We start from the raw sequence: 26,272 nt of genomic DNA, 5'->3' as shown, positions 1-26,272 counted from the left end.
AGTGAAAAGCACCAATATCTCAGTGTCTTGATCATGTGATATATTTTTTTGCAATTAAAATACACATCGTAATCACCACTCTAATATGGCCAGAGGTACTGAAGGCAGAAGGCCTACTCCATTAACTGTGATTGCTATGAGGCAGGGACAGGACTGAGAATGATTTTCAGTCAGGTTTTGTTTTTCCAGAAATTGAACCAGCGATAGGTGTGTTTTTTAATCTAAGTCCCAAGGTTCAGATATACAGGTCTTGTTTATCAATCTGCATTTCAGTCACAGATGTGCCAAATGGGAGTGGATGCATTTGTTTTTACAAAACTTTGTGCCATTGTGGTTTTGCTTTGCAAAATAAGGAGGGTTCAGATCCATTTTCCAAAACTTTGTGCATGTCGGTCAGATAAATGGTTCTGGTTTTGGCACATACCTATTCACAATCTTTATTTGTAGATAAAGGGCCATATTCATTACTGGCATAAGCAGGCACAACTCTGTTAATGTCAATGCATTGCTCCTGCTTACACCAGCAGGGTATTTGGCCCAGCATCGTGTTCTGGTTCAGCGGTATGCTAAGCACATTTTCACTCAACTACAACAACATCAAGTAAAGCCTCACCAGTGAATATGCCCCACATAGAAAAGGTCTCTCCCTCATTCAAGAGTCCTACTATGAAGTGTGTAGAGTACAACACAGGCAAAGTAAAGCCTGTAGAATAGTCACTAATAGTCTGAGGCCGGGTTTACACTATGAGGTTAGGTCGAATTTAGCCGCGTTAGGTCAATTTTATAATGAATGCGTCTACACAACCAACCCCGTTCCACTGACCTAAAGGGCTCTCAAAATCAACTGCTGTACTCCTCTCTGATGAGGGGAGTAGCGCTAAAATCGACCTTCCTGGGTCGAATTTGGGGTAATGTAGATGCAGCGCTGTGCACTTCGATGGTATTGGCCTCCGGGAGTAGGGTGACCAGATGAGAGATGTGAAATATTGGGACGCGGGCGCCGACGGAGCAAAAAAAAAAAACAAACCCAAGAGCCGAGGGAAAAAAAAAAAAAAAAAAAAACAAGAGCCGCCGGAGCATAGGAAAAATTGGTGGGGGCTGAGCACCCACCGGCAGCTCCACGCCCCGCCCCCCTCCCCCCCGCACCAGCTTGCCTTCGCTTCGCCTCCACCTCCCCTGAGCTGGGGGCCGCGTCCTGCTTCTCCGCCCTTCCTCCAGCGCCTGCGCCGCCATACAGCTGATTAGCGCAAGCCTGGGAGGGAGGGGTGAGGAGGAGGAATGCGGCATGCTTGGGGAAGAGGTGGGTCCAAGGCAGGAATTTGGGGAGGGATCCAATGGGGGAGGGAGGGGGCAGAGTTGGGGCGGGGGGGCACGAGCCCCCTCCGCCTGTGCGCTGGAGGGCAAAATACCAGGACAATTCGCGTCCCGACCGAACATCGGTCGGGACGCGGGACAAACAAGAAAATATCGGGACAGTCCCGATAAAATCGGGACATCTGGTCACCCTATCCAGGAGCTATCCCAGAGTGCTCCAATGTGACCGCTCTGGACAGCACTTTCAACTCTGCTGCACTAGCCAGGTACACAGGAAAAACACCGGGAACTTTTGAATTGTATTTCCTGTTTGGTCAGCGTGGTGAACTCAGCAGAACAGGTGACCAGATGTAGCATAGTGATGGAATAGTGACAGATTACACTATTTCACTGTTACACTTGACTAGCCATTAGTGTCCATGTATTCTGTGTCACAAAATGGTGCCTAAAACAAGGGGTGCTGGAACAATTTTTATGGTGGGGATGCTGACAGTCATTGAACCAAACTGCAAACCCTGTATATGATGGAAACCACTTCAAGCCGCGCGGGCAGCTGCACCCTAAGCACCCAGCACCTATGCCTAAAACAAGCATCTATCACCACCACCAACAGCGACACAGAATTTCATGGAAGCGCTAGTTCTTCTCATCAAGTTGTAATGGCTTAAAAAAGGAATAGATATCCTTAAACACAAACAGAAGGAATCTTTTTCAATAATATGTGGATGTTCAAAACCAAACCAACAACAACAAAACCCAAACCAGAAATATTCTGCAAAAATTCAGATGCAATTAAATCTCCCTTGAATCTTCCTTGGGGAGGGTGGGGAAAAGAGGGGTGAAACAGGTTTGTTTTACTACTGGGCAGTGTAATTTGATTATTATTTTAGCCAAAGCAGTTTCTTTGAGCAGAAGTTAATTAGAGCCCTGGGGTAAAATGTTCAAAACCACCTAAGTGATTTAGGAGCCTACAGGCCAGGTGTCATAGGCAGTTGGGCATCTAAAGATGCAGATACAGCTAGGCACCTACTGGAGTTTTGATAAGCGCCTAGGTACCTTATTTCCATTGAAATCAGGCACCCATCTGAATCTTTATGCAGCTAAATATCTTGGAAAATCTGGCCCTAAATCCCCATTAAAAATGGGACTTGGACACTTTAAAAGCTGTACCCTCAGACTCTATTGAGAAATGGCACCATGAGAAGTGGAGCTAGCCAGACTGAAAGCTACAAACAATTTAGAAGTAAAGGATTTCACTGACTGTCACATAGACATACCAAAAGTTATCGCCAGATCCTGCAATCCGCAATTATACAGTGCCAACAAGCAAAAATGGCACAAGCTCCCTTCCTCCCTCTGCTTTACAGCACATCCCTTTAAGAGCGCTCTGCTGTATTTTACATTTTAGGGTGCAGCAAGAGGATTCCTGCTATGCCTCCATTTTAAGAGCAATCTCCCCGCTTCACCTCCTATTGTTTGTTACACAGACTCATGTTCAGAATGTAAACTCCTTGGGGCGGGGCCCATGTTTCTGTTTCTCGCTGTGCTTGCACAGTGCCTAGCACAATGCAATTACTAGCTATTATTTACATTATAACAGTGTTCTGCTGCCTCAGTCAGAAGCAGGGCCCCACTGGGCTCGGTGTTGTACAGCCATAAAGGAGAAGACGACATTTCTTGCTCCAATCGTTTACAATCTAAATAGGTATAACATGGATGTGTCAGAGGAGGAAGAGAAGTGTGACAGCAATAGGATCACATGGTTGCATATATTCCCTTACTGGAGGTATCAAAGGATTATTGTTTTATATCAGGTAAGTGAAGAAAAGATGTTAATGAGTTACTAACAGGCCATTTGCCTGGGAGGGACTAGTGCTTTGGGGGCCATCTGGACAATACTGCAATGCAAATATTATTAATATTAACAACATTAATACTTATTAACTAGCTTACAGACATGAACGACCAATTTCTTGGATTCTAAGAAGTTTCTTTCCACTTTATAATGAAGTGTCTTTTGGAAAATGATCAAAACTCAGATTAAAAAGTATAGCCCGGCAAGTTCCAGCATCGCTCTTGACTGAGGTGAGTAGGTATCTTTACACCCCCAACACTGACATCCACAAGTGCACTTGGAGGTATTAATCTCTAGGGTTTAAAGCTCCCTTTTTGCTTGCTTGTGTACTTGGCAGGCAATGATCCTATGGCTCCACTTGAAATTAACTGCCTATAATTCTGGTGTCCAGGCCAAATTCCATCTTTCCTTTAGTAAGAGACACATGACAATTAACATGTACTATTCTTTAATAGCTGCTGTGTTTGTCTGCATAGAGCCAATCCATGCTCTGTGTGGAATTAACCAGCTGATAGCACTGGGGGCTATCAAGTGCACAAAAGGCTAAGAGAATAAAAACACAGTGCATTTCTACCACGCTTTGCATATGAATGCACACCTCCTAGTCAATAGGTTTGAGGCACCAAAATAAAAAAAAATTCTCCACTAGCTATTGACATGCTATCTTTTAGTTATACGAATATTTAAGGGTAGTGGAATGTATCAGTAGTATCAACAGCTGCTATGCATATAGCACCTTTTAACCCAAAGCACTTTACAAACTACATTTTTAGAAGTTTTGACTGCCTTTCAAATGCAGCACCCAAAAATGAAGGCCTCCAGACATGTAGGCCCAGATCCACGTAGGTATTTAGGCTCCAACTGAATTGAAATTGAAATCAATGGAAGTTAGGAGCCCAAATACCTTTGTGGATCTGGGTCCTAATGCCTGGGACCGCTTCCTTCTCCCATTCCTTATCACCTCTGAAAATTAGGCACAAAATGTCTCCAGTGGCGCACATAACATATAACTGTATATTCTTATGAAAATCATTTCACCAACCACTGAAAGGGTGGAGGCAGTGTAGCAGACAGACGACCAATACACAGCACATTTCACAGAAGCAGGAGGAGGAATATTTTGGCTTGTAAATGCCAAGGATTTACATCATGGGATATATAATATTTACAAGGAGCAAATAGGATCTCAGCTTTTAAGGTCTTACTCGAAAACACCCAACACCATGAGCTACACAGAGCTCAATTTATCTGCACTACTGGGTTGCCTTTGGGTCTGTGTATGCTACTGTCGAAGGCCAGTTAAATTCACGATGGATCTCAGATAAAAGATAAAGAGCAAATATAGCATCCACTGTGGATTGCCTGGCAGTGAAGCCCAAGGTGAGTAGGACATGTGAAGACTTTTCCAAGAACAGAGGGCAGAGTTAATTGACCTACAGTTACCACATTCAATGCGGAGGCTGTTCCCCCTTTATAGAGCAGGATAATGATCCCATCCTTCCACTCCGCTAGTAACTTCCCAGGAGTCCAAGCCCAGACAAAAAGTTGGTGTAATGGTACAGTTATAGGCTCTATGGCACACCTGAGAAATTCAGGCATTATGCTGTCAGGTCCAGCAGCATGCCCGCTTCGCGGTTTCTTTAGAGTGAACCTCTTCCAATGTAGGTACATTTACAAAAGTTTGCAGGACTTCTTGGATAAAGCATGTTTTACCCTAAGCCTTGTTTGTCAGCAAAGATCCCACAAAAAGTTCATTTTTGGATTGAAGTGACTGTATAGCTTTGAATGGCTGCTGAAATTTATTAGGTCTCCTTTCCTCTTCTGACTCTTTTGTCAAGTTCTCAAAATAAGCTTCAGGGGTCACTTTTGCTTACGCTTGAAAAATACCTTGTAAACATTTCTGATCAGTGTCATCATGGTGCTGTCTATTTCTTTTGCAATATTTGAAATGTCCCACTGTACAGCTGGAGGCGTCGCTTGTAGCATTTCAGTTCTGGGATGGCATCTACTGCTGTTCAGATGATTGTGCCTATGACTGTCCAAGCTAATTCTACGTCATCCAGGAGACTGCCAAGTGTGTCTAATTTGTTTTTCCACTGAGACAGACTACTTATTAGCCAGTGCTGAATTTTCACAGATACCTTGTGCTTTATGTCTCATGAGGGGCACACTTTTATGTTAAAATAGAGGAGTAACTGGCATTTTAGCAACAAAATGATGATGGTGAGCATTTGCCAGGGCTTATGCACCTCTGTAGACCCAGTATGACCTTACTATGCTACGATTCTGATCAATATGTGGTCCAGTTTCTCCCTCATCCACCCATCGTTGAATATCCAGGTTTCCTGCCAGATATCTAAGTGCCTGAACCAACTGCCAGTGTTGGTAATGCTATGAAAAGCACAAGAGAAGAGTAATCTAACAGAGTTGTCATTTATTGTTCCAGAGGAAAATGGCCCAAGAATAGTTTTGAAGCCATTTCTGGGACAACTTGGTGTGGCGTTCATATTTACGAGTACAATAAGTTCGTCGTGCAGTGGAACAGATTGCATCACAGCTGCTAGCTGCTGATAAAATTCATCTTCATTAGCATCTGTAGCTTCCTCAATGGGAGCATAGGCTACACTGATGGACAGCTGTCCATGGCGATGTCTCAACCTGGCATATAACAGTCAATCAGAAATAGGGTGCTATGTTGTAAGTCAACCATACTAAGGTTCAAACTCATGGTTCATCTATGTATAGGTAGATCCAATGCTGTGCTTAAACAGGATGGCTACAATTCATATTTTCAGTCCAAAGCTAGAGAGAATCATATGATAGGTGGGGGGGCGGGGGAAGTGGGGTATATGCGTGGAGGGGGAATTTGCAGAAATGAGACTTGCATAAAGGGAAAGAGACCTTCATTTGTCAGCGTTGTCTGTGCAATGTTGCACACTCAACTCTCATTAAAAGTAATGGGAACTGTATGCACGTCCCACCATAGTACACTGAAAACTATGCAGTTTAAATAAATGTACACAAGAAAAATATACGCAAACGTCTTATTGCTCTAAGGCTATATCTGCACTGGAGCTGGAGTTGTAATTTCCAGTTTGGGCAGATATATCTGCGCTAGCACTGAGCAAGCTAGCACACTCGAGACAGAAGTATATCCATGGCTGCCTGGGTGGTGGGAGAGGCTAGCCACCTCGAGTACATACCTAGGGTTTCAGATGGGAGTGTATTGTGGGGGCTAGCCTGTCCTGCCACCCACAGAGCTGCAGCTATGCTGCTAATTTTAGCGGGCTAACTCAATCAAACCTAGCAGTGGTACATCCATTACACCTCCCAGCTCGAGTATAGGCGTAGCCTAAATCAAATAGTGTGTCACTTCTGAATTTATCACCAACTACACAGAGAGTGCCAGGATCCTCAGCTGGCATAAGCTGGCGTTGCTCCACTGAATTCAATGAAACTATGCCAGCTTAAGCCAGCTATGGATCTCGTCCAATATCTGAAGCCACTGACATGGTTTATTTTAAATTATTGAAGATGATCTAGCTACTGGCTGGCCTGGGTGCTTTTACAGATCTACATACCTTCATGGTATCACTAGCCACCCTTCGCAGCATGATTACTTTCCTTTTTAATTGGCTCTTTTCTCATCAGCAAATTTAATTAACTGACTTAAGGGATGCTAGCGCAAGCAAGACCTAAAAGAAAAAAAGGAGGTGGCTTTAGTTCCTGTTGTGCGTACATGCAAAATAACCAAAGGATTTGGGTTCCGCTCCTCTCGTTTTCAGACAGAAATTCAGCTCCGATAATGATAATCTGCACTTCTAGATCATCTTCCACTTGAGGATCTCAAAGCACTTCGCAAGCATGAACCAGTTAAGCCACACAATACCCCAGTGATCCAGGAAAGGCAATGTAGGGAACACTCACCCAACAGAGAAATGCAGCCACCCTTGGAGTAGTCACAGCTGCTTAACTTTATTTATTTAAAAGCACACACGGACATAACATGAAATTGGGCTAAATTTTCTACTGGTTTAAATGGATGCAACTGCACTGACGTCAATGGAGTTTTGCCAGTTTACACCAGCAAAGAATTTGGCCCAGAGCCCTTACCATCACCAAGTCCACTGGACTATGTTATTTCCATTATATTGCTTCTGGATATCTGTTCTCCACTTGCTTCTATGTGGCCATATAGGATTCCTTCTTCACCACTCTTCATAATAGGTTTTGATACCCCTTGCTAGCACGGAGTAGGACAATGGAAAGGCAGCGTAGTCTTGTGGCTAGGGGATGAGAGCAGGTTCTAATACTGGTTCCGTAACTGACCTGTGGTGTAACCTTGGGCAAGTCAGTTCACCCTCTGTACCTCTGCTTCCCCTTCCACCCTTTGTCTGTCTCATCTATAGACTGTAAACTCTGCAGGGAAGATGCCGTCTCTCACCATTGGTTCGTATAGCACAAGGGGGCCCTGATCTTGGCTGGAACCTCTAGGCATTACTGCAATATCAACAGCAACAGGGCTACTCAGAGTGATATACTACTCAACATGAGGAAGGTTATCAGAATCTGGCCCTATCGATCTCGCCAAGTACTGTGTACTCCATGACACTGTGTTTTGAAGATGCAGTAGATAATCACAGGTCCGTGATTTCAACAATGAATATTTTGTGCCCTCTGGTACAAACAACCCTGTGATGTGATCATTTCAAATATTAGCAGTTAAATCTGACTGCTACGTAACAACATGTGATAGTTTATTTTTATGAATCAGTTAGCTTCTGATTGACTCATTTAAAAAAAAAAAAATTATCCATAATAAAAGGTCAGCCATCCAACCATCTAACACCAACTTCATTTGCTCTAATGAATTGTGTTGTATTTCATTCCTTGTTCCTGATCATAGGGAGCTGGTATTTTGTAGGTAAGCACCAGAGTATTTCACTCCTGCAGAAAGAGATCACCTGGCTGAAGATTCCAGGAACAAATTCATCATTACACATGAAAGGGAACATTTAAGATGGCGTGCATGTAAAGTCATGCTTAAATATAGCCTTTTTGCTGTGGAAATTTCTGTGCATGAAGGGCAAGATTTAAAATGCTGATCAGCATCACTTTTGTTATGAAATGTTTGGAAACAAGCTAATGGATTGAATTTCAGCTGTTTATACTGACTTGACAGCCGTTTCTGCCATGTAAGAAATACAGAGTTTTACAATAATATTGTCTTTTGGGTGCAGATTCTCTTTTTAAAATGGCTCAGAAACATTGTTGGAACATTACAAAAAAAGAAAAAAAATCCTTCTCTCTTTTCCTTTAACTCATGGGAGCATAAACTCCTCTCATGGCCCTTCCTTGGCTGCAGGACTGGGGCACATCAAGTTTCAGGGTCTCTACAAGGCTGCAGAAGAGGCTGTCCACAGTGGCAGCCCCTGTGCTCCCTCAGTTCTAGGGCCTGTTCACTCCTGCGCCTCCCAGAGACCACAATGCCAAAAGGGGGGCAAGTGGGGTGAAGAGCAGATGGACTCATGGCCATGGAGGGAGCAATCAACTGCATCTCAATGTCTGGGGCAAAATGCACCCCTATACAGCACTGGGAGAGATAGTGCTCCTCCGGGGACTGTTTGGCTCCACACTGCCCTCTGCACCACAGTGGCATGAATGCTACCATCTAGCCCAGTGTAACAACTGGGACTGAATCTTATTTGCATTATAATTTTTAGCAAAGGCATTGCCACCATTCACAAAATCAAGTTAACACAGAGAATGCTTGGGGATGAATTTTGCTCTTGGTTTCCCCAGTGAAACTGCACTGGTGCAGATGAGAGCAGAATTTGTTTTTTAATGCTTCTGAGCATGGCATTAAAAAGTGGAAATGAAAGTTAAAATACAATTCAAAACATTTTTTTGTATTCTTGAATTTGATATTTTCTCCTCCTGGTAACAAAAGCATGTATTAAAATATGAACAACAGAAATGTATAAATGGTCTTTATACAACTCTGTTCTTTTCTACAACTTGTTTGCCCACAGAAATATCATTCAAACCCCTACTACTGATGGGGATCGATATGAAAATCCAGAGGTGGATAAAGAACTGGTTAAAGGGGAGACTGCAGCGGGTAGTACTGAAAGGTGAACTGTCGGGTTGGAGGGAGGTCACCAGTGGGGTTCCTCAAGGTTCGGTTTTGGGTCCGATTTTATTTAATCTATTCATTACTGACCTCGGAACCGAATGTAGGAGTGGGCTGATAAAGTTTGCGGATGACTCAAAGTTGGGAGGTATTGCCAATTCGGAGAAGGATCGGGATATTCTGCAGGGAGACTTGGATGACCTTGTAAATTGGAGTAACAATAATAGGATGAGATTTAATAGTGAGAAGTGTAAGGTGATGCATTTAGGGATGACTAACAAGAATTTTAGTTATAAGTTAGGGACGCATAGGTTGGAAGTGACGGAGGAGGAGAAGGACCTCGGAGTCCTGGTGGATCGCAGGATGACTATGAGTCGGCAATGTGACGTGGCTGTGAAAAAAGCTAATGCGATCTTGGGATGCGTTAGGCGAGGTATTTCTAGTAGGGACAGGGAGGTGCTGCTTCCGTTATACAAGGCGCTGGTGAGACCTCATTTGGAGTACTGTGTGCAGTTCTGGTCTCCTATGTTTAAAAAGGATGAACTCAAACTGGAACGGGTACAGAGAAGGGCCACTAGGATGATCCGAGGAATGGAAAACCTTTCCTATGAAAGGAGACTCGAGGAGCTCGGTTTGTTTCGCCTAACCAAAAGAAGGCTGAGGGGGGATATGATTGCTCTCTTTAAATATATCAAAGGGATTAATACCAAGGAGGGAGAGGAATTATTTCAGCTCAGTAGTAATGTGGACACGAGAACGAATGGATATAAACTGGCCGTGGGGAAGTTTAGGCTTGAAATTAGACGAAGGTTTCTAACCGTCAGAGGGGTGAAATTTTGGAACAGCCTTCCGAGGGAAACAGTGGGGGCGAAAGACCTCTCTGGCTTCAAGATTAGGCTTGATAAGTTTAGGAATGGTTTGATGGGATAACGTGATTTTAGTCAATTAGGCATTAACGTGCCATCGCGGGTAAAATGAGGGTCCGGCTGTAGAATCTTGCCTGTATGCTCGGGGTTCTACTGATCGCCATATTTGGGGTCGGGAAGGAATTTTCCTCCAGGGTAGATTGGCAGAGGCCCTGGAGGTTTTTCGCCTTCCTCCGCAGCATAGGGCAGGGGTCGCAGGCTGGAGGATTCTGTTGTGGGTGGGTCAGCTTTTGTGGCCTGCATCATGCGGGAGGTCAGACTAGATGACCATATTGGTCCCTTCTGACCTTAAAGTCTATGAGTCTATGAGTCTACTGAAAACAATTGGGAGAGTGGACTGCTCAGTAGATGAATAGTAAGCTATGCAGCCTTTCACTTCTAGGTTACTAGTTCAAATCTGACTAAGGTCAGCAGAGACCAAAATTCCCACCATCCAATGGCTGTTCAGTGGCCCACTGAAATGAGCTAGTGGTCTCTGCCTGATTCTCAGTGAACAGACGTCCATACCATAAAATCATCACAACAGGCACCGTGTCAGCTGACTTGGGCTTGTGGAGCTATAAAATTGCAGTGTAGACATCCAGGCTCAGGCTGGAGGCCCCGTTGTGGGGTCCCAGGGCTCAGGCTATAGCCCAAGCCCAGACATCTACATTACCATTTCATAGCCCCGCAGCCCAAGCCTGCGGCAGCTGACACAGGCCAGGTGGGGGTGTTTTTTTGAAGTCTAGACATACCCTTTGCTGGAAGTCTCAGCCAACAAGCCAAGGGTTGAAGAGGCAGGAAAATACAAACTACCTTCTTCATTCCTTTTGCTACAATAGAAAACCCATAAAAGCAGATGCTTCAGGTCTGGGTTAAGACACTTTGAAAGGTAGCGCATGGAAGCCTGCACTGCCACTACTTGTGCTGCATGTACTGTGCAACTACTAAGAAGGCTTCAGTTTCCAGTTACCCTGTGTCTGCTCCTAGAAACGTCTTAAATGTTTTTCCGCAATAATGCATCTTTTCCGGTGCTATCAACCAGGTAAGCCACAGCATAGACCAGAAGCAGTCATTTTTACCACTATGTTATCTAACCTTGCTCTTAGAAACTTTTCTGTGTATCAATTTCCATTGCCTGTTTCCATAACTGAAGTAAGAAAATACCAAATTCAAGAAAATTTGGTGGGTAAAAAAACCCACCAAAACGCCAAAAAGCCTGGACATTTGTCATCAATCTCTTTTCAGAGTGTTACAAAATCCAAACAGTCAACAATAAATCTCAGCACTTACTTTGGAAGCTCAGTACCTTAATAGTGTCCCTTTAAAAATACAGGCATAAACAAATCAATTTATATCACAGCAGTACAATGGGCTAGCACAAGACATGTGCACAATCCTCAAAGTAAAAATTATGTTGAGTCCCAAAATGAGTATTGTTTTAAGTCCTAGGTTGATCATCAGATACTTCTTTCCACCTGTCTCTCATTCCTCTGACTTCTCCATGAAGCACTTCAGGACCCAGTTCAATTAGCCTGCCTCTCTCCTCAGTGGAAATGCTTTCCCAGTAGCACCAATTAAGAATGAAACTGACAAGGTGAGTTCCTAGACAGTTCCATACTACAGGTGTCAACACCAGGAAAGCTTCTGTGCAGAGAAGCGTGATGCTAATTAAGCTCCTCTAGAAATGACAGAGCTGATTGTCCCATAAATGTTAACTTGCTGAAAAAGAGGAAGATACTGCGTAGGCTAAAGTGCATGCATGGGGCAGCTAATTTGTTTACCTCTGAGACAGCCAAGATAGCATCAATTCAATAGCAAGAATGCTTTTACCTGTAAATACTAAGCTGGCATTTTCCAGTTCTTCTTGTGGAACCTTGAAACTGAAGGACTCGTTGTAGAAAGGATCTATTGTACCCTTCATGCAAGAGGTTTTCTTGGTTTTGGCTAATTTTAATCCATGAACCAGCTGGATTTTCACAAAGGGATCTGAAAGAAACACAAACACAATTCCAGCTTTACAGTTGCAGCCAGTCAATGTTCCTGTCTCAGAAAGGTTCTGCACAGTTGGGACCAGAGTGTGGAGCGGCACGGTGCAGGAAAAGAGCTCTTGGGCGGGATCTGGACTCTTATCATGTCAAGGTACCAGGTGACTTGCAGTGAAGATGTACAAGTCTCAGGCAGCAGAATTCAGAATGTTTCTGTTGATTCTGCATGGAGTGCAACGAATGGCGACCTTGACAGAAGCCAGGTATGTTGGTCTCACTGACAGATGTCAATAGTCTGACATCAGCAGCAGCTGAAGTAGGGAGTCAGGGAAATATATCGTGAGGGAGAGAGAGAATCACCAGCTGCTAGAATGATGACATCGAACTTTCTCCATACTCAGGTAAAGCAGGTGAGGGGTGAGTAGACATTGTCAAAAATCACACAGCATAACAAGTTTTGCAGAATTAAACCGCCTTTATATTTAACACTCACACAACACTTTGTGTCTGCAAAGCACAGCACGAAAATTGAGAAATAATCCTAAACCACAAAAGCAGAGGCAGGGACAGCATTTGGAAATTCCTGGTTCCCAATCCTATGCTTCAACCAGTAGACTTGGACTCTCAATGTTTGATATATATATATATATATATATATATATATATATATATATATATATATATATTTTAAAAACATATATTAGAGCTATTCAAAGCCATGCATTAATTTTAATGGAACCGAGTGTCCAAATCACTTAGGTGGAATCAAAAATGGCAACCTAACTATACAGGACAACTTTAGAGCACACACAAACATGCAGGCGTGATCTGAGAAATACACTGCCCTTTACCTGAACCTTGGCTCATATCTGTCTGAAGAAGTTGTTTCGCTCGAATAATGTCTACGTTCAGTCGTCCTGCACTGGGAAGGTAATTTAGTGATAGCAGCAGCTCTCCCAACTCGACTTCATTCTACAGGGAAAAGGAAATATGAGATTATACAACTGCAAAGTCAGCTAGAGAGACAACTGCAATTCAACCAACAAAAACAGATCCCCTAATTGATTGAAATGGCAGAAAAACATTTAAAGTCACATTCCATTTTCATCATCTTCAAGAACCATTTGGGGCCTTGCACTGAATAAGGTAAAAATAAGAATACTATCCCCTGCTAGTAGGTTTGCTTCACTATATTATACTTCAATCACTGAACATGGTTCTGTTTTAAAACTGCCATCATTACTCAGTAGTGAGCCTGTGACAGAGTGCTGGGAACCAAGAGCTGAGCCAGCACTCTGGTCACTTAAACACCAATTAATTCTCCCCAGGGCCTAATTAGTGGATTACAATGGGCTGGAGGAGGAGCAATGAGGAAATTGGCCCGTTAACCCAGGAGGTATAAGAAAGCACAGGAAGGAAGTGCAAGAGGGAGAATGAGAACCAGTCTCTGGAGAGAGAATGCTCTCTCCTCAGCAGAGACCCGAGGAGGAGAAACTGAAACTGTATCGAATATGATGTATGGAACAGTAAGGTGATGGGAAGAGCAAATGTGAATAAACTGCACTGGGGTGTTTAGCAGCTGAAGGGCCCTCATCTGCATAGAGAGAGCAGAAGACAGGAACAGATTGTCACCCTGTCAGAACTGTTTCAACAGGATGCACAAGGAGGAGGAATCTCAGGAGCTGTAATTTTTCTTGCTTGCATTTGAAGTTTTTCCGTCTAGTTCTAATCTTAATAATTTAACATGACTGATCTGCTGCTAACATACAAAATACGGGCCCAATCCTGAAAAACAGCCACACGCAAAACTGCCACTGACAACTCTGGAAATTCTGGGCACGGAATGCTTAGAGAATCAGACTCTACAGGATTAAGTAGCATTTCCTTTGTGATATAAACTGACAATAGGGAGGAAATTCAGAGGTGGCATTCACTTAACGAACTTGTGCCCTTATTCCCTGATATTGCAGCATGTCATGCAGTTATCTGTGAGCCAGGCTTACCTGTGTCCTTGCTATTCAGCAGACTGTGTCCTGACCTTAGCTTTATATAAACATAGCTGTTTATCCATTAATCCCCCTTTCGTTGACTTAATTGAAACAAGTAAAAGAAAAAGTGTCTGAGAGCTGATATTACTAAAAGCTGCATAAAAGCGATGGCTTAAAATACTAATGATTGACATGCACTGCCTTTGAAGCTTCCTGATGCATGAGTGTGATTGAAATACATATCCAGTGAGCACCATTGTTGGTTTTACATTCACCTTTCCGATACCTGCAATAACCATAGTATCTTTCTATTCTCACCACCAGAGCTGAGCCCACCCCAAAAACTCCCACATCCAAGCACTGGAGAAGTTCACACCCAGGTCCAGATCTGATCTGTGTGGCCCATCTCAGCAAGGAATAGGAGAAACAATGGTACCACAATCACTACAGAAAGGGCAAGGGCACCCACAGCATGAGATGTTATAAACCACAAGTGGACACAAATGACAACAGCTCTGCATTTTGGGCTGAAATGAACCATAACACTCAGAACAAAACTCGAGCAGGAGAGCTCTCTTCAGAAGTAAATAAAGCCTCAGGATTCCTTCTAGGTTTGGGAAGGACCCTCCATTTCCTGCCACCCTCCCCCATCCTCAGCTGGGAAACTCTGATCCCCCTGTGGCCTGCAGCAGGACATCACAGAGGTGGCTGCTGCTTCTTAATACAGGCCCTTTTTTACTTCCCTCATTAAAGATCCTAGGGCACAAGATGAGTAGGAGCCATTAAATCTGGTATCCTGGTCCAATCCCAACTCTGGTAATTACATTCTGCCCACCCAGATTCCCCTGCAGTAGTTTCTCTTCTATATTGTTTTTATTGACTTTTCAGGACTACATGACAGAGATGCATTTGGTACACAGGTGAACACATGGTAGATTGAGCAAAGCTCTGCGCTTCAGATCTGAATTGAATATGGCATTCTTTTCCACTTTATGTCCTAAATTGATGTGTAGCGTCACTGTGGGTTAATTAAATAATTGTCTGGTTCCACCCTAGAGGTGGCTATATTTCAATAGTGAGTAAAATAATTCCTGTGTATTTAACCCCACATTCTCCATTCTGCTAACGCAAGCCGAGTTAGTGACCACAGTGGAAACAAGCCAGGTGTTGTGGGAGTATTTGCCTCAGCCCCCTGATTGCACAGTGACCTGTCCACTGTATGTCTGTGGGTCAAGGCTGGGAGGGGGACTGGCTGGCCTGGGAGGGAGAAGATGGGTTGATGACATCATCTCCTCTCAAACCTGCATAAACTCCTTCATGGGGGGGAAATAGTCAGTATTTGGAGCAGCAACCAACAGGAAGACTATGGTAGCAGCGCCTATGGCAGAGGGATTTTCTGGCAATGCCCACAGCCCTGCTTTATGAATAGGGTGAGGGACAAAAGGTTAACCCAGAAGATTTAGGCAGACAAAACATTACATGACCTGGCACTGCTCATTTTCATTAAACAACTAGAACATACAAAATTAACATGGCACACATGAAACAGATCAGTAACTGGCTAACTGCTGCTGGCATACTGTGGCTATTTCTTTGGTGTCCACCACTGAAGAAGGCTGTTGATAGGTTGGAGAGAGTTAGAGAAGAACCACAAGAATGTTTAAATGATTATTTTTAGTGCCTTTTAATGACAGACTCAAGGAGTTCAATCTATTTAGCCTAACACAGAAGGTTATGGGGTGACGATCACAGTCTGGGTACTTACATGGGAAGCAAACAAACATTTGATAACGGGCTCTTCAATCTAGCACACAAAGGGATAACAAGATCCAATGGCTGGAAGTCAAAGACAGACAAATTCAGTCTGGATTAAAGGTGTAAATTTTTAACACCTAAGGGTAATTAGCCAATGGAACAATTTACCAAGGGTTGTGACGGATTCTCCATCACTGGCAATTTTTAAATCAAGATTGGATTTTTTTTAAAAAAAGATCTGCTCTAGGAATTATTTTGGGGAAGTTCTAATGCCCCGTGTCACACAGGAGGTCAGGCTATGTAATTACAGTGGTCCCTTCTGACCTTGGAATCCATGCTCAAAGAAATACAAAAGGGAGTTTCCGGTCACAGAGCCTGGTTCAGTCAATGGGCTACGCAAGGTGAGTGTGCTGCACTACGTAACAGACCTAGCTAGGCAACTGGAGTTGCTGAGTGACAGTCCATCTGGGAAGACCCTGCCCATTGCATAGGCCAAGCTGATAAACTTGGGGATGGCCAAGCAGGTCAGAGAAATCAAGCAGGGGGATAAGTCAAACCTAAAATCTGAGGCGATGGAACATATCAGCCTTAATGAGTCTTCCTGAACGGATGCCCTGATCCTGAACCCTCATCATTACTTCCTTAGCCTGATTACAACAGATGGCAATATAAATAGATGCAGCACACTCACACTCCAAATTAACTATTCACCACTCTCCATTTCTTCCCACAGTAAACTTCATTCTTGTTTTACCTAAAAGAAAGATGAAGAAAGCCCCCCACCCACGCACTTCCTCTTGTCGGCCTTAAGGAATTTACACATCATAACTGTGATACTAAGCCCTGGTCTACACTGGGTGTGGGGGGGGAGGAATCGATCTAAGTTACACAACTTCAGCTACGTGAATAATGTAGCTGAAGTCGACGTACTTAGATCGACTTACTGCGGTGTCTTCACCGCGGTGAGTTGACTGCTGCCGCTCCCCCATCGACTCCACCTGCACCTCTCGCGGCGCTGGAGTACAGGAGTCAACGGGAGAGAGCTCAGGGATCAATTTATCGCATCTAGACTAGACACAATAAATCGATTCCCGCTGGATCGATCGCTGCCCGCCGATCCGGCTGGTAGTGAAGACATACCCTAAGAGACTAGCATTGTATTCTGAATCTTCATTACACAGGTAATTCCCTCTGGTCAGGAAGGCACTGCGCACGGGAGATCGAAGTCTGAAAATATACACACTGTACTCTGCACCAAGGGTAGGTCCAAACCCTACCTAAGCACACGACTGTGCTCAGTCTCAGCACTGAACAGGCAGCTGAGTGGGTGTTATGATAGAGGTGTTTAGAAAAATTAGTGGAAATGTACTGTCTTTACCAGACGATTTTTCCCAGCCAGTTTCTTATTGATATTGTGCATGTGCTCGGGGAACTACTGCCAACCATCTGTGAGATGAGCCCAAGCCCTTAATAGCTGGCTTAAGCTAGCAGAAAAGCCTTAGGCATATTATTAAGGATAGTTGATGCCTTCCTTTTGGAGAGCAACACACCATCCATGCTTCAACAAATACTGTCTAGGCCCTTGCTCAAAAAGTCATCGTTGCTTGTGGGGCACCTAGGCAATTGTAATATCCTGATCCCTAACCCTTTCCTAGTACCACAGCAACCCTTAGGGTAGCTGATTATCTACTTGCTTACACATGGCTGATGTAGACAGTAGCTTGACACTGGGTCGCTCCCAACGTGGGTCTTTACACTCTATGAAATCAGTTCTGGATTAGTCTCACAGACAGAAAAAATTTCCCAGACATCACTGCACTTCATCCGCTCACTGCACCACAAAACAGGCTGCTGCCACTCAGGACAAAGTCTATTGAACGGCTGATTCTGAATCCTGACAGACCAGTCACAGGTTGGCATGTAGGGTATAAAACAGTGGTGGGCAACCTGCGGCCCATCAGGATAATCCGCTGGTGGGCCGCGAGACAGTTTGTTTACATTTGCACGGCCACCCGCAGCTCCCAGTGGCCATGGTTTGCCCTTCCCGGCCAATGGGAACTGCGGGAAGTGGTGCGGGCTGCAGGGACGTGCTGGCCACCACTTCCCGCAGCTCCCATTGGCCAGGAACGGAGAACTGCAGCCACTGGGAGCTGTGGGCAGCCGTGCAAATGTAAACAAACTGTCTTGTGGCCTGCCAGCGGATTACCCTGACAGGCCGCATGCAGCCCCTGGGCGGCAGGATGCCCACCACTGGTGTAAAAGGTCCATACTGTCTATGAGACCATCTGCATAATTCTGAATCCTGTCACTACCAGTGATTTCATGTACAAATTTAATCTGAATCAGGTATTCTTCCATCCCTATTAACATTGTTATAACATGCCATTGGTTTAGGGTTGCCAACTTTCTACTCACACAAAACCAAACATCCTTGCCCCGCCCCTGCCTTGCCCCTTCTCCAAAGCCCCGCCCCTTCTCTAAGGTTCCACCCCCTGCTCACTCCATCCCCCCTCCCTCTGTCACTTGCTCTCCTCACCTTCACTCACTCATTTTCATCGGGCTGGCTCAGGAGGTTGGGTGCAGGAGGGGGTGAGGGCTCCAGCTGGGGGTGCGGGCTCTGGAGTAGGGCCAGGGATGAGGGGATTTGGGGCACAGGAGGGGGCTCTGGGCTGGAGCCGAGGGGTTCGCAGTATGGGAGGGGGCTCTGAGCTGAGGCAGGGGGTTGGGGTATGGGAGGGGGTACAGGCTCTAGGCTGGGGGTGTGGGTTCCATGGTGGGGCCAGAAATGAGGGGTTCAGCATGTGGGAGGGGTGCCGGGCTGGGGCAGGGAGTTGGAGTGCAGGGGTGTGAGGGCTCTGGCTGGGGGTGCGAGCTCTGGGGTGGGGATTTGGGGTGCAGGAGGGGGCTCCAGGCTGGGGCTGAGGGGTTCAGAGTGCAGGAGGGGGCTCCAGGCTGGGGCAGGGGGTTGGGGCACAGGTGGGGGCAGGGGTGCAGGCTCCAGGTGGCGCTTACCTCAAGCAGTTCCCAGAAGCAGCGGCATGTCCTCCCTCTGGCTCCTATGTTGAGACACGGCCAAGAGGCTCTGCGCACTGCCCCGTCCGCAGGCGTTGCCCCTGCAGCTCCCATTGGCCACGGTTCCCAACCAATGGAAGCTGCAGAGCCAGCATTTGGGGCAGGGGCAGCATGCAGAGCCCCCTGGCTGCCCCTACACGTAGGAGCCAGAATGGGGACTTGCCACTGATTCTGGGAACCACGTGGAGCCACGGCAGGCAGGGAGCCTGTCTTAGCCCCACTGCGCCGCTGACCAGACTTTTAACAGCCCGGTCAGCGGTGCTGACCAGAGCCACCAGGATCCCTTTTTGACCGGGCATTCCGCTCAAAAACTGGACACCTGGCACCCTACATTGGTTTGGTTTTTTTGTAACGTATCCATTCTTATTTGTCACTTGCAGTCATTGTTTAATCTGGTTCATTGCAGAGTTCAGCTTTTGCAAATTCCAGTATGTTTGGAAAACACAAATTGGAAAACTGTGTTACATAATGTAAGATACCTATAACTTTTCTCAGTAGCGTAACTAACAATTAGTAACACCACCAAACAATTCATTTTGTAAATATCCATCAAAGCATAAATATAAGATGCAGGGCAGACACTAAAACCGTGTACAGCAGTGGTTCTCCACCTATTTACCATTGTGTTATGTGGGCCACGTCCACACAATACATATACTATCCTCATGGCCCTGAGGATGTCACATGGGCTGCAGCTGTGTGCTGACTGGGCCGCAAGAGGCCTGCAGGTTGAGAACCACTGCTGTACAGAAATGCAGGGCTCTTCAAGTCACCCTAGGCTCAGGTACTAAATATCTGCACCAAGATTCAGGGGAATTACTGCTGGGTCCTGGTGGTAGGTGGACCCATTTAGTTTCAATCAGGATCTACAGGAGTTTAAAGTATCTCCTTGGCCCAAACGGAACTCTTAGGAATAGCTATCCTTATGCTGAAGTTTATGTGGTTTTATTGTTTTTGAGTCACCAGCATAGCCAGACCCCAGGAAGTGGAATGGAGAGGGCAGTGAGTTTGGGCATGGAACAGGGCCTGGCGCTCTGTCAAAGACAGGGTAGGGACTCCATGTATTCATGGTAAGCTTTAAATAAAATTAAATTTGTATATTCAAAAATGGAGCTTTTTTAAACATTGCTTCATTTTGTGCACACACAAAATTGGTGTATGAGTGTAAAGCTCAGATTTGCACACACAGATCAGGCAGTCAGGCATCTACCCACACAAATCTAGGCAAATGCAGGTTAACCAAAACACTTTTTAAATTTTTTTTAAAAACTTGGTCTATAGTGAACTACGCACAATGCTGCCTACTGAATGATCCCGGATTCGGTTAGCACAAAGATAATGTAAGGTCCTGATCTTCAGTTGTGCCCTTTTGCACATGCCTAACTTGTTCATGGGGCAAAGCCCCCGTGAAAAACTGGGTCTATATTTTACTAATAGTCTTGCATGCAATATTCAGACAGAAGGTGATGAGTTACAAACTACTGTGCGTTATGCTCCAATCCAAAGCCCATGGAATTGAACAGAAAGACTCCCATTAACTTCAGTGGGCTTGGGATCAGGCATCATCTGCCTAAATTTCCCTTGAGGCCTTTTTGTGTGTCACATTGCTTTCCAGCTTAGTGTCAGCAATGTCCAAACACCGCATGTTTCCATTAATTGCCTTGAAGGAAGTAATGTGCAATCCAACCCACAAAGACCACATCAGAATGGGTTTGCTGGAAAATGGCAAAAAGTAATAGTCTTAACTGTTTCATTGTTGAGCACAGCTGGTAATGTGCTTTCCAGAATGACAAACAGCATTTTCAAAACAAAATGCAGTTCACTGAATAGCCTACCATACCAATGACTCAGGGACTTGAAAAGGCATTTAACTTCAGCAGTGAACTATACCTGATCTTATCCATATATTTTCAGCTCAGCTGTAGGAATATGAATGCTGGATAGTCCAAATCCTGCTACAATGCAGGGAGGTGGACCAGATGACTACAATTCAGCACTGAAAAATTTTCTTTGAATTTGTTTGTAACCTTGCACTTCTCTCCTGGTGCCTTAGATTTATCAACCCATTGTTCATTAATCAGGTTCATATGCTGAACCATGCTTGCTAACTTTATTCTTGTTCTTTGGTCACCTGTCATTCACAGTCCTCAATAGCGCCACATGGAGTCCAATTAACAACCAAGTTACAAATGGATCAGTTGCTCCAGAAAAACCCTGGCAAGAGTTAAAACTTCTCAAGGTTTAGTTCCTGCCTCTCCTATACACTCTGCAAGACAAGTCCACACTGCTGAATCTGAGCATTGATATCTGACACTCTGTCTAATTAGAGCAGTGGTTCTCAACCTTTCCAGACTACTGTACCCCTTTCAAGAGTCTGATTTGTCTTGCGGACCCCAGGTTTCACCTCACTTAAAAATTACTTGCTTACAAAATCAGACATAAAAATACAAGTGGCACAGCACACTATTACTGAAAAATTGCTTACTTTCTCATTTTGTCTGTATGAAATGTTAGTTTGTGCTGACTTCGCTTGTGCTTTTTATGTAGCCTGTTGTAAAACTAGGCAAATATCTAAATGAGTTGATGTACCCCCTGGAAGACCTATCTATCCCTGGTTGAGAACCACTGAACTAGAGAAGCCAATGGAAGGGTTTGTGTCAGCGATGAAATCCCCAGCACTAGGAAGAATGGGTGCTGAATAGAGTCATTTGTTCAGCCAGCAAAATGGAGACAACTGGGGAAAGTCAGCAGTTGATGTGAGATGGCTATTTTTATTACGACAAGTCAGCTGGGAGAGCTGACCAAGTCAGATGAGATTGGTAAAGGGGTTCTTACTTAGTTTGGTGGGAAGCAAATTAGAAGCCTCAGGCCAATTCAGGTTGGCATAACTGGTTGGAGAGGAATGTTTCTCACTTCCGTGTGCCTGTCAAATTTGGGAGGGCTCCCTCTCAATGCTCTGCATAAATACGGCATGACTCTATAATCATCAGCCCTTTGGTTTCCTTGATTTTATTATATAAATATATATCATATATACTATTGAGGAAATGTTACAATATTTTTTCCCTAGTGACTCTGTGCACTTAAGCATCTTTTTGTTACAACAATGAAGCCTTTTCAGGCAGGATAGGGAAGGTTTGATAAAGACATCTCTCTCTCTCTTCCACATAAGTGCAGGGTTTGAACAAAGAAAGGGGGAAGCTTATGTATTCGGTGCCATATTTATTTTATTGGTGCTCAAGGAAGAGAAGAGTCTAAATTTTGTTTGTCGAAGACCTTTTAATGAAAAAAAATGCTGTGGGTTTTGCCTGTATAGGTCCACTTTATATTTTGCTCACAGTAGTTATGGCAAAACCTCTAATATTTCCCCACTACAGGATCCAGGGATACATTTACATCCCAAAGTTTGTAAATTTAAATGCCTAACTTGATGCATAAGGAAAAGAGATTACACCTTAAAACCACAAACAAAACCAGTATGTGGCAATCTTTACTACCCCCTTTAAGTGAATGTTCATTTTTTTCTGATACAAGGCAGGTATATCGTTCAGTATTACAGGTGGGTATGTTTCCAGTTCTGTTTAGAGATACTGTAGAATACCACAGGCCGTGAGTTTTTGAACCTATGCTGTTTGCTGTATATGTCTCCCTTTGGCACCATCATTTAAAGGCATAATTTCAGTTACAATTGTAATGCTGATGACATGATGTGTTTTGATCCCAGCTGACCCTGGGAAAGCAATTTCCTGTTAGATTAGGTAGCTAAGTGACATCCAGTCTTGGATGTCCATTATTTTCCTGAAGTTCTGATTATTGCTTCATCCTTCACAGTTCCTTCTTATGGGTGCATTATGCAGCCTGTTACTAGTCTGTAACCTTGGGGTTGTCTTTGATGCAGAACTTTCTGTAACTATCATTGGGGTGGAATCTAACCCTCACAGAAAAGGCTCGTTTTTTCTGCCATCTCTGGAACACAGCAAGGCTGTCTCGAGAGAAGCAGCGTTTAATTTTGCCATTAGCACATCTTGTTTGGAACAGTGCAGTGCACCGTTCACAGGCCTTCCGGACTGTTTGAGATCGCTACAACATGCCCAGAGTTCTACAGCTCAAAGGCTCCCTGACTCCAGAGGTACATAGTGTATTACATCAGTGTGCAGATCTATACAGTGCTTCTAATGAAGGTTCAAATTGATTTTCCTCCTCAAGGTTATCCCTGGCATTACCTGCGTGGGTATATTAGAACACTGCTGCTTTAGTACACCCTGCTCCCACAGGCTTCCTGCAGCTTCCTACAGTAAATGACTAAAGACTTTTGGAGGTCTGAGCTGCTGTATAGTATGCCTTGGCAACAATTTACCCACCTATGGTTAGGGGTACTGAGCACAAAGCCTGGTTAAAACATAGCCATGAGATCTGGGTTGTAGTCCCACTAGCTTTGCCAGTGAATCCCTCTAGAATTTGGACAAGTCACTTATTCTACCCAGCCTTACTTGGAGAGAATACTTTCCACCTTGCAGGGTTGTTGTGAGGCTAAATTCTTTCAAATTTGTCACGCACTTTGAGCGCCTGGGATAAAAGGAGCTAGTGAGCAGCACAGGATTATTCTTATATTATCAATGCACCATGCAGACCCATTCAAATTAATGGGGATCACTTGGGCAAATCCCCATGCAGCACACTGAATATTCATCCAACATGTGTAGCCCATAGAGCTAGCTTAGCCTTTTATTATATTCAGTAACTCAAGGAACCTACAGACCCATATCCTGTAAGACAATCGCTTAAGCAAGTTAGCATAAATATAGCCAAGCCTCGTAGGTCTGTGATCCTTGGGATAGATAAATGGCCTGACAGCTACCTTTAGATTTTGGGGAACTAGGAATAGCTTGCTCAATAGCAGGAGTTGGAACCTAATGGTACTAAGCAACTGCAGGAACACTGAAGTGCTACTGGGCTTGGATATTTTAGGATAGAATCATCGGCAGATATCTAACCACAAACTTGGCTGAGCAATAGGTGACATATGTAATGATGAGTTAAATGGCATTAATATGGATAAGGGCACCCCAACATGATCAGGGCAAGGAAGTCAGATTTGGACATGGAAGGCTGGGCATTAGCATGAATATTCATGATAATGCTCAGGCCCTATAATAGGGCAAACCTCCAGGTAGAGGGGGTTAGCTTTCCATCGTTCAACCCTTCAGCTCTACTGTTATCTATCGCCAATCTTAGGCATTGGGGAACTTGGACCATTGGACTCATTTGGCCAGCCAGAGGCAAGGCTGGTCCTTTGTCTCTCACCACCAGGTTCTCAAGGAAAGTTGTACAGTAAAAGCTGTGTTCTCCAGCTCTTTACCAACCGGAAAGTCTATTAACCGGCATTTCTGATATCTCCCAATACAAATCTTCAATCTAGTAACCGGGACTAGTATCCTGGCCAGGAAGTTATGCAATTGCACATTCTGCACTCTCCTTTTATGCAAAAGAGGCAGAAGACAAGCAAGCAAGCTGATATGAGGGATTTATTCAAAAAAGCAGCTTCCAAGGTGTGTCATAGGGTCATTACAGATTCAGCCCAATCTCCTACACCTTCTGCATCTACAATGATAATTGATGTTGATAATGAGGACCCTGAGGCACTGCAAGATGCTGAAGTGCCTTCTGAATCATCAAAGATTAAATTATGTTCAGTATAATTTAGTGTTAAGTGTATTTTTAGTGATCTGGGTGTACGCCATGCGCGGCCCATAGTGATATGTAGTGTCAGAAGATAACCTATTGTATAGAAAACTTTACCTGTATACACCTAAGTGCTTCAAGAAGCCAACCACTCTGCAGTGCGATACTACTACTGAATTGGTGAGTACCTGTATACTATTTTATACTTTATTCATTTTACTGTATTCTAATTCTTTGAAAATAGGTATTCCATTGGTAAGTATAACTCTTAGTTAACCGGAATATTTGAATTACCAGCACCCCCCATTTCCCCAACATGCCGGATAACAAAGCTTTTACTATATACAAGTCTAAGAGCTTATGCAAGGAATGATACCAGAGATATCCCCAATACTGTATTATTCCTCTCTGCTTATGTGGTTTGGAGCTTTTCTGCCTTTATCATTGGCTCTAATAAAAATCACCAAGGCTTTGCCTGCAGTGTGAGTGTCCTTGCCATATACCACGAGGTTCCCTACAAGATACTGAACGTGTTGGTTTTAGTTCTGTGCAGATTGATTCTGGGACAAGAACTCTATTACCCTCAGCTCATTAATTAGGATCAATTGGCAATCAATACTATCATTATTAACCATTAAATAGGATCAGGCAACACATATAACCAATATTAGACTGAAGGAGCATTTGTTCAGCTCCGCTTCCACCTCATGGGGGGACTTTCTCCCAGGTTAGCTGTATGTATATCCCTCAGGTCACACACCAACTAGCAGTGGCCCTGTGATCTTCCCTCCTTACAGAGAGTTTCAGTTACCCCCACTATCATCACAGAGAAAGTGAAGCAGCTGCTCTGTGATGCCTCCTCTTGGTCCCAGGATGGGGTTGGGAGGCCTCCTCCAGCATAGGTGGGTCAGAGTTGTACAGGAGGAAAAGTTCAGGTAGAAAGGGAGCCCACAGCTCTTCACAGGACCTTTTCTCCTACTGCAATCCACCACACTGGAACCCAATCCCCATACCACAAGACATACTGGGGCCTTGTCTCAACTACACGTATCTAATCCCATTAGCTCTGTCTTCAGAGGGCAGGCCACTTACAGCATATCCTCCCAGGAGTTAAAGTAAGGAGCAGCACTGCTAAAAGGCAGAGGAAGAACTCCCACTCCTCTCCCTCACCCTGGCTGAGGAGAGTTTAGCTAACCCCAGCATTCAATCCTCCCATCTCCTCACTGTCTAGTGAGGGAAGGACTCAGCAACAGAACCCTGGTTTCCCTCCCTTACTGGAAGTTCTGCTTCACTTGTTTAGTTCAACAGCTGCTACGGTTTGGGGCATGTTCAAAATACTGACTGGAGTCTCTGGCATGCTCAGTGGCTTTGAGCCAAGTTTGTGGAATTAGTTTCTATGCGGATGCACAAATCTCTGAACCAACTGCTGTTTCAAAACTTTTGCCAAAGAAACAACTGTCCGATGATCAGTTTTACTGGTTTTTAATTTTCTGTCCAACTTCTTTCATCTATCTGTGAAGGGCATTATGGAAACCTGCTTTTTTTTTTTTAAATGATGGATATTACAGCCAAATGCAAAT

General features: G+C 44.3%; 1 protein-coding gene across 2 annotated transcripts in view; it reads right to left on the bottom strand.

Annotated features, from left to right (window-relative positions):
• The window catches only part of SYT17 (synaptotagmin 17), a 75,812-nt gene that overhangs the window by 24,581 nt on the left and 24,959 nt on the right, over positions 1–26,272 (bottom strand). For both annotated transcript variants that reach the window (XM_065412742.1, XM_065412741.1), the window contains 2 exons: positions 13,047–13,167; positions 12,041–12,196 (listed from right to left, as the gene is read on the bottom strand). In XM_065412742.1, coding sequence (XP_065268814.1) covers positions 12,041–12,196; positions 13,047–13,167 — 277 coding nt within the window. The remainder of the gene's footprint in view (positions 1–12,040; positions 12,197–13,046; positions 13,168–26,272) is intronic.

This window comes from Emys orbicularis, chromosome 10 (assembly GCF_028017835.1).
Source record: "Emys orbicularis isolate rEmyOrb1 chromosome 10, rEmyOrb1.hap1, whole genome shotgun sequence".
Classification (NCBI taxonomy): domain Eukaryota; kingdom Metazoa; phylum Chordata; order Testudines; family Emydidae; genus Emys; species Emys orbicularis.
Note: the sequence above shows the minus strand (reverse complement) of the source record. Positions and strands in the feature narration are given on the sequence as shown.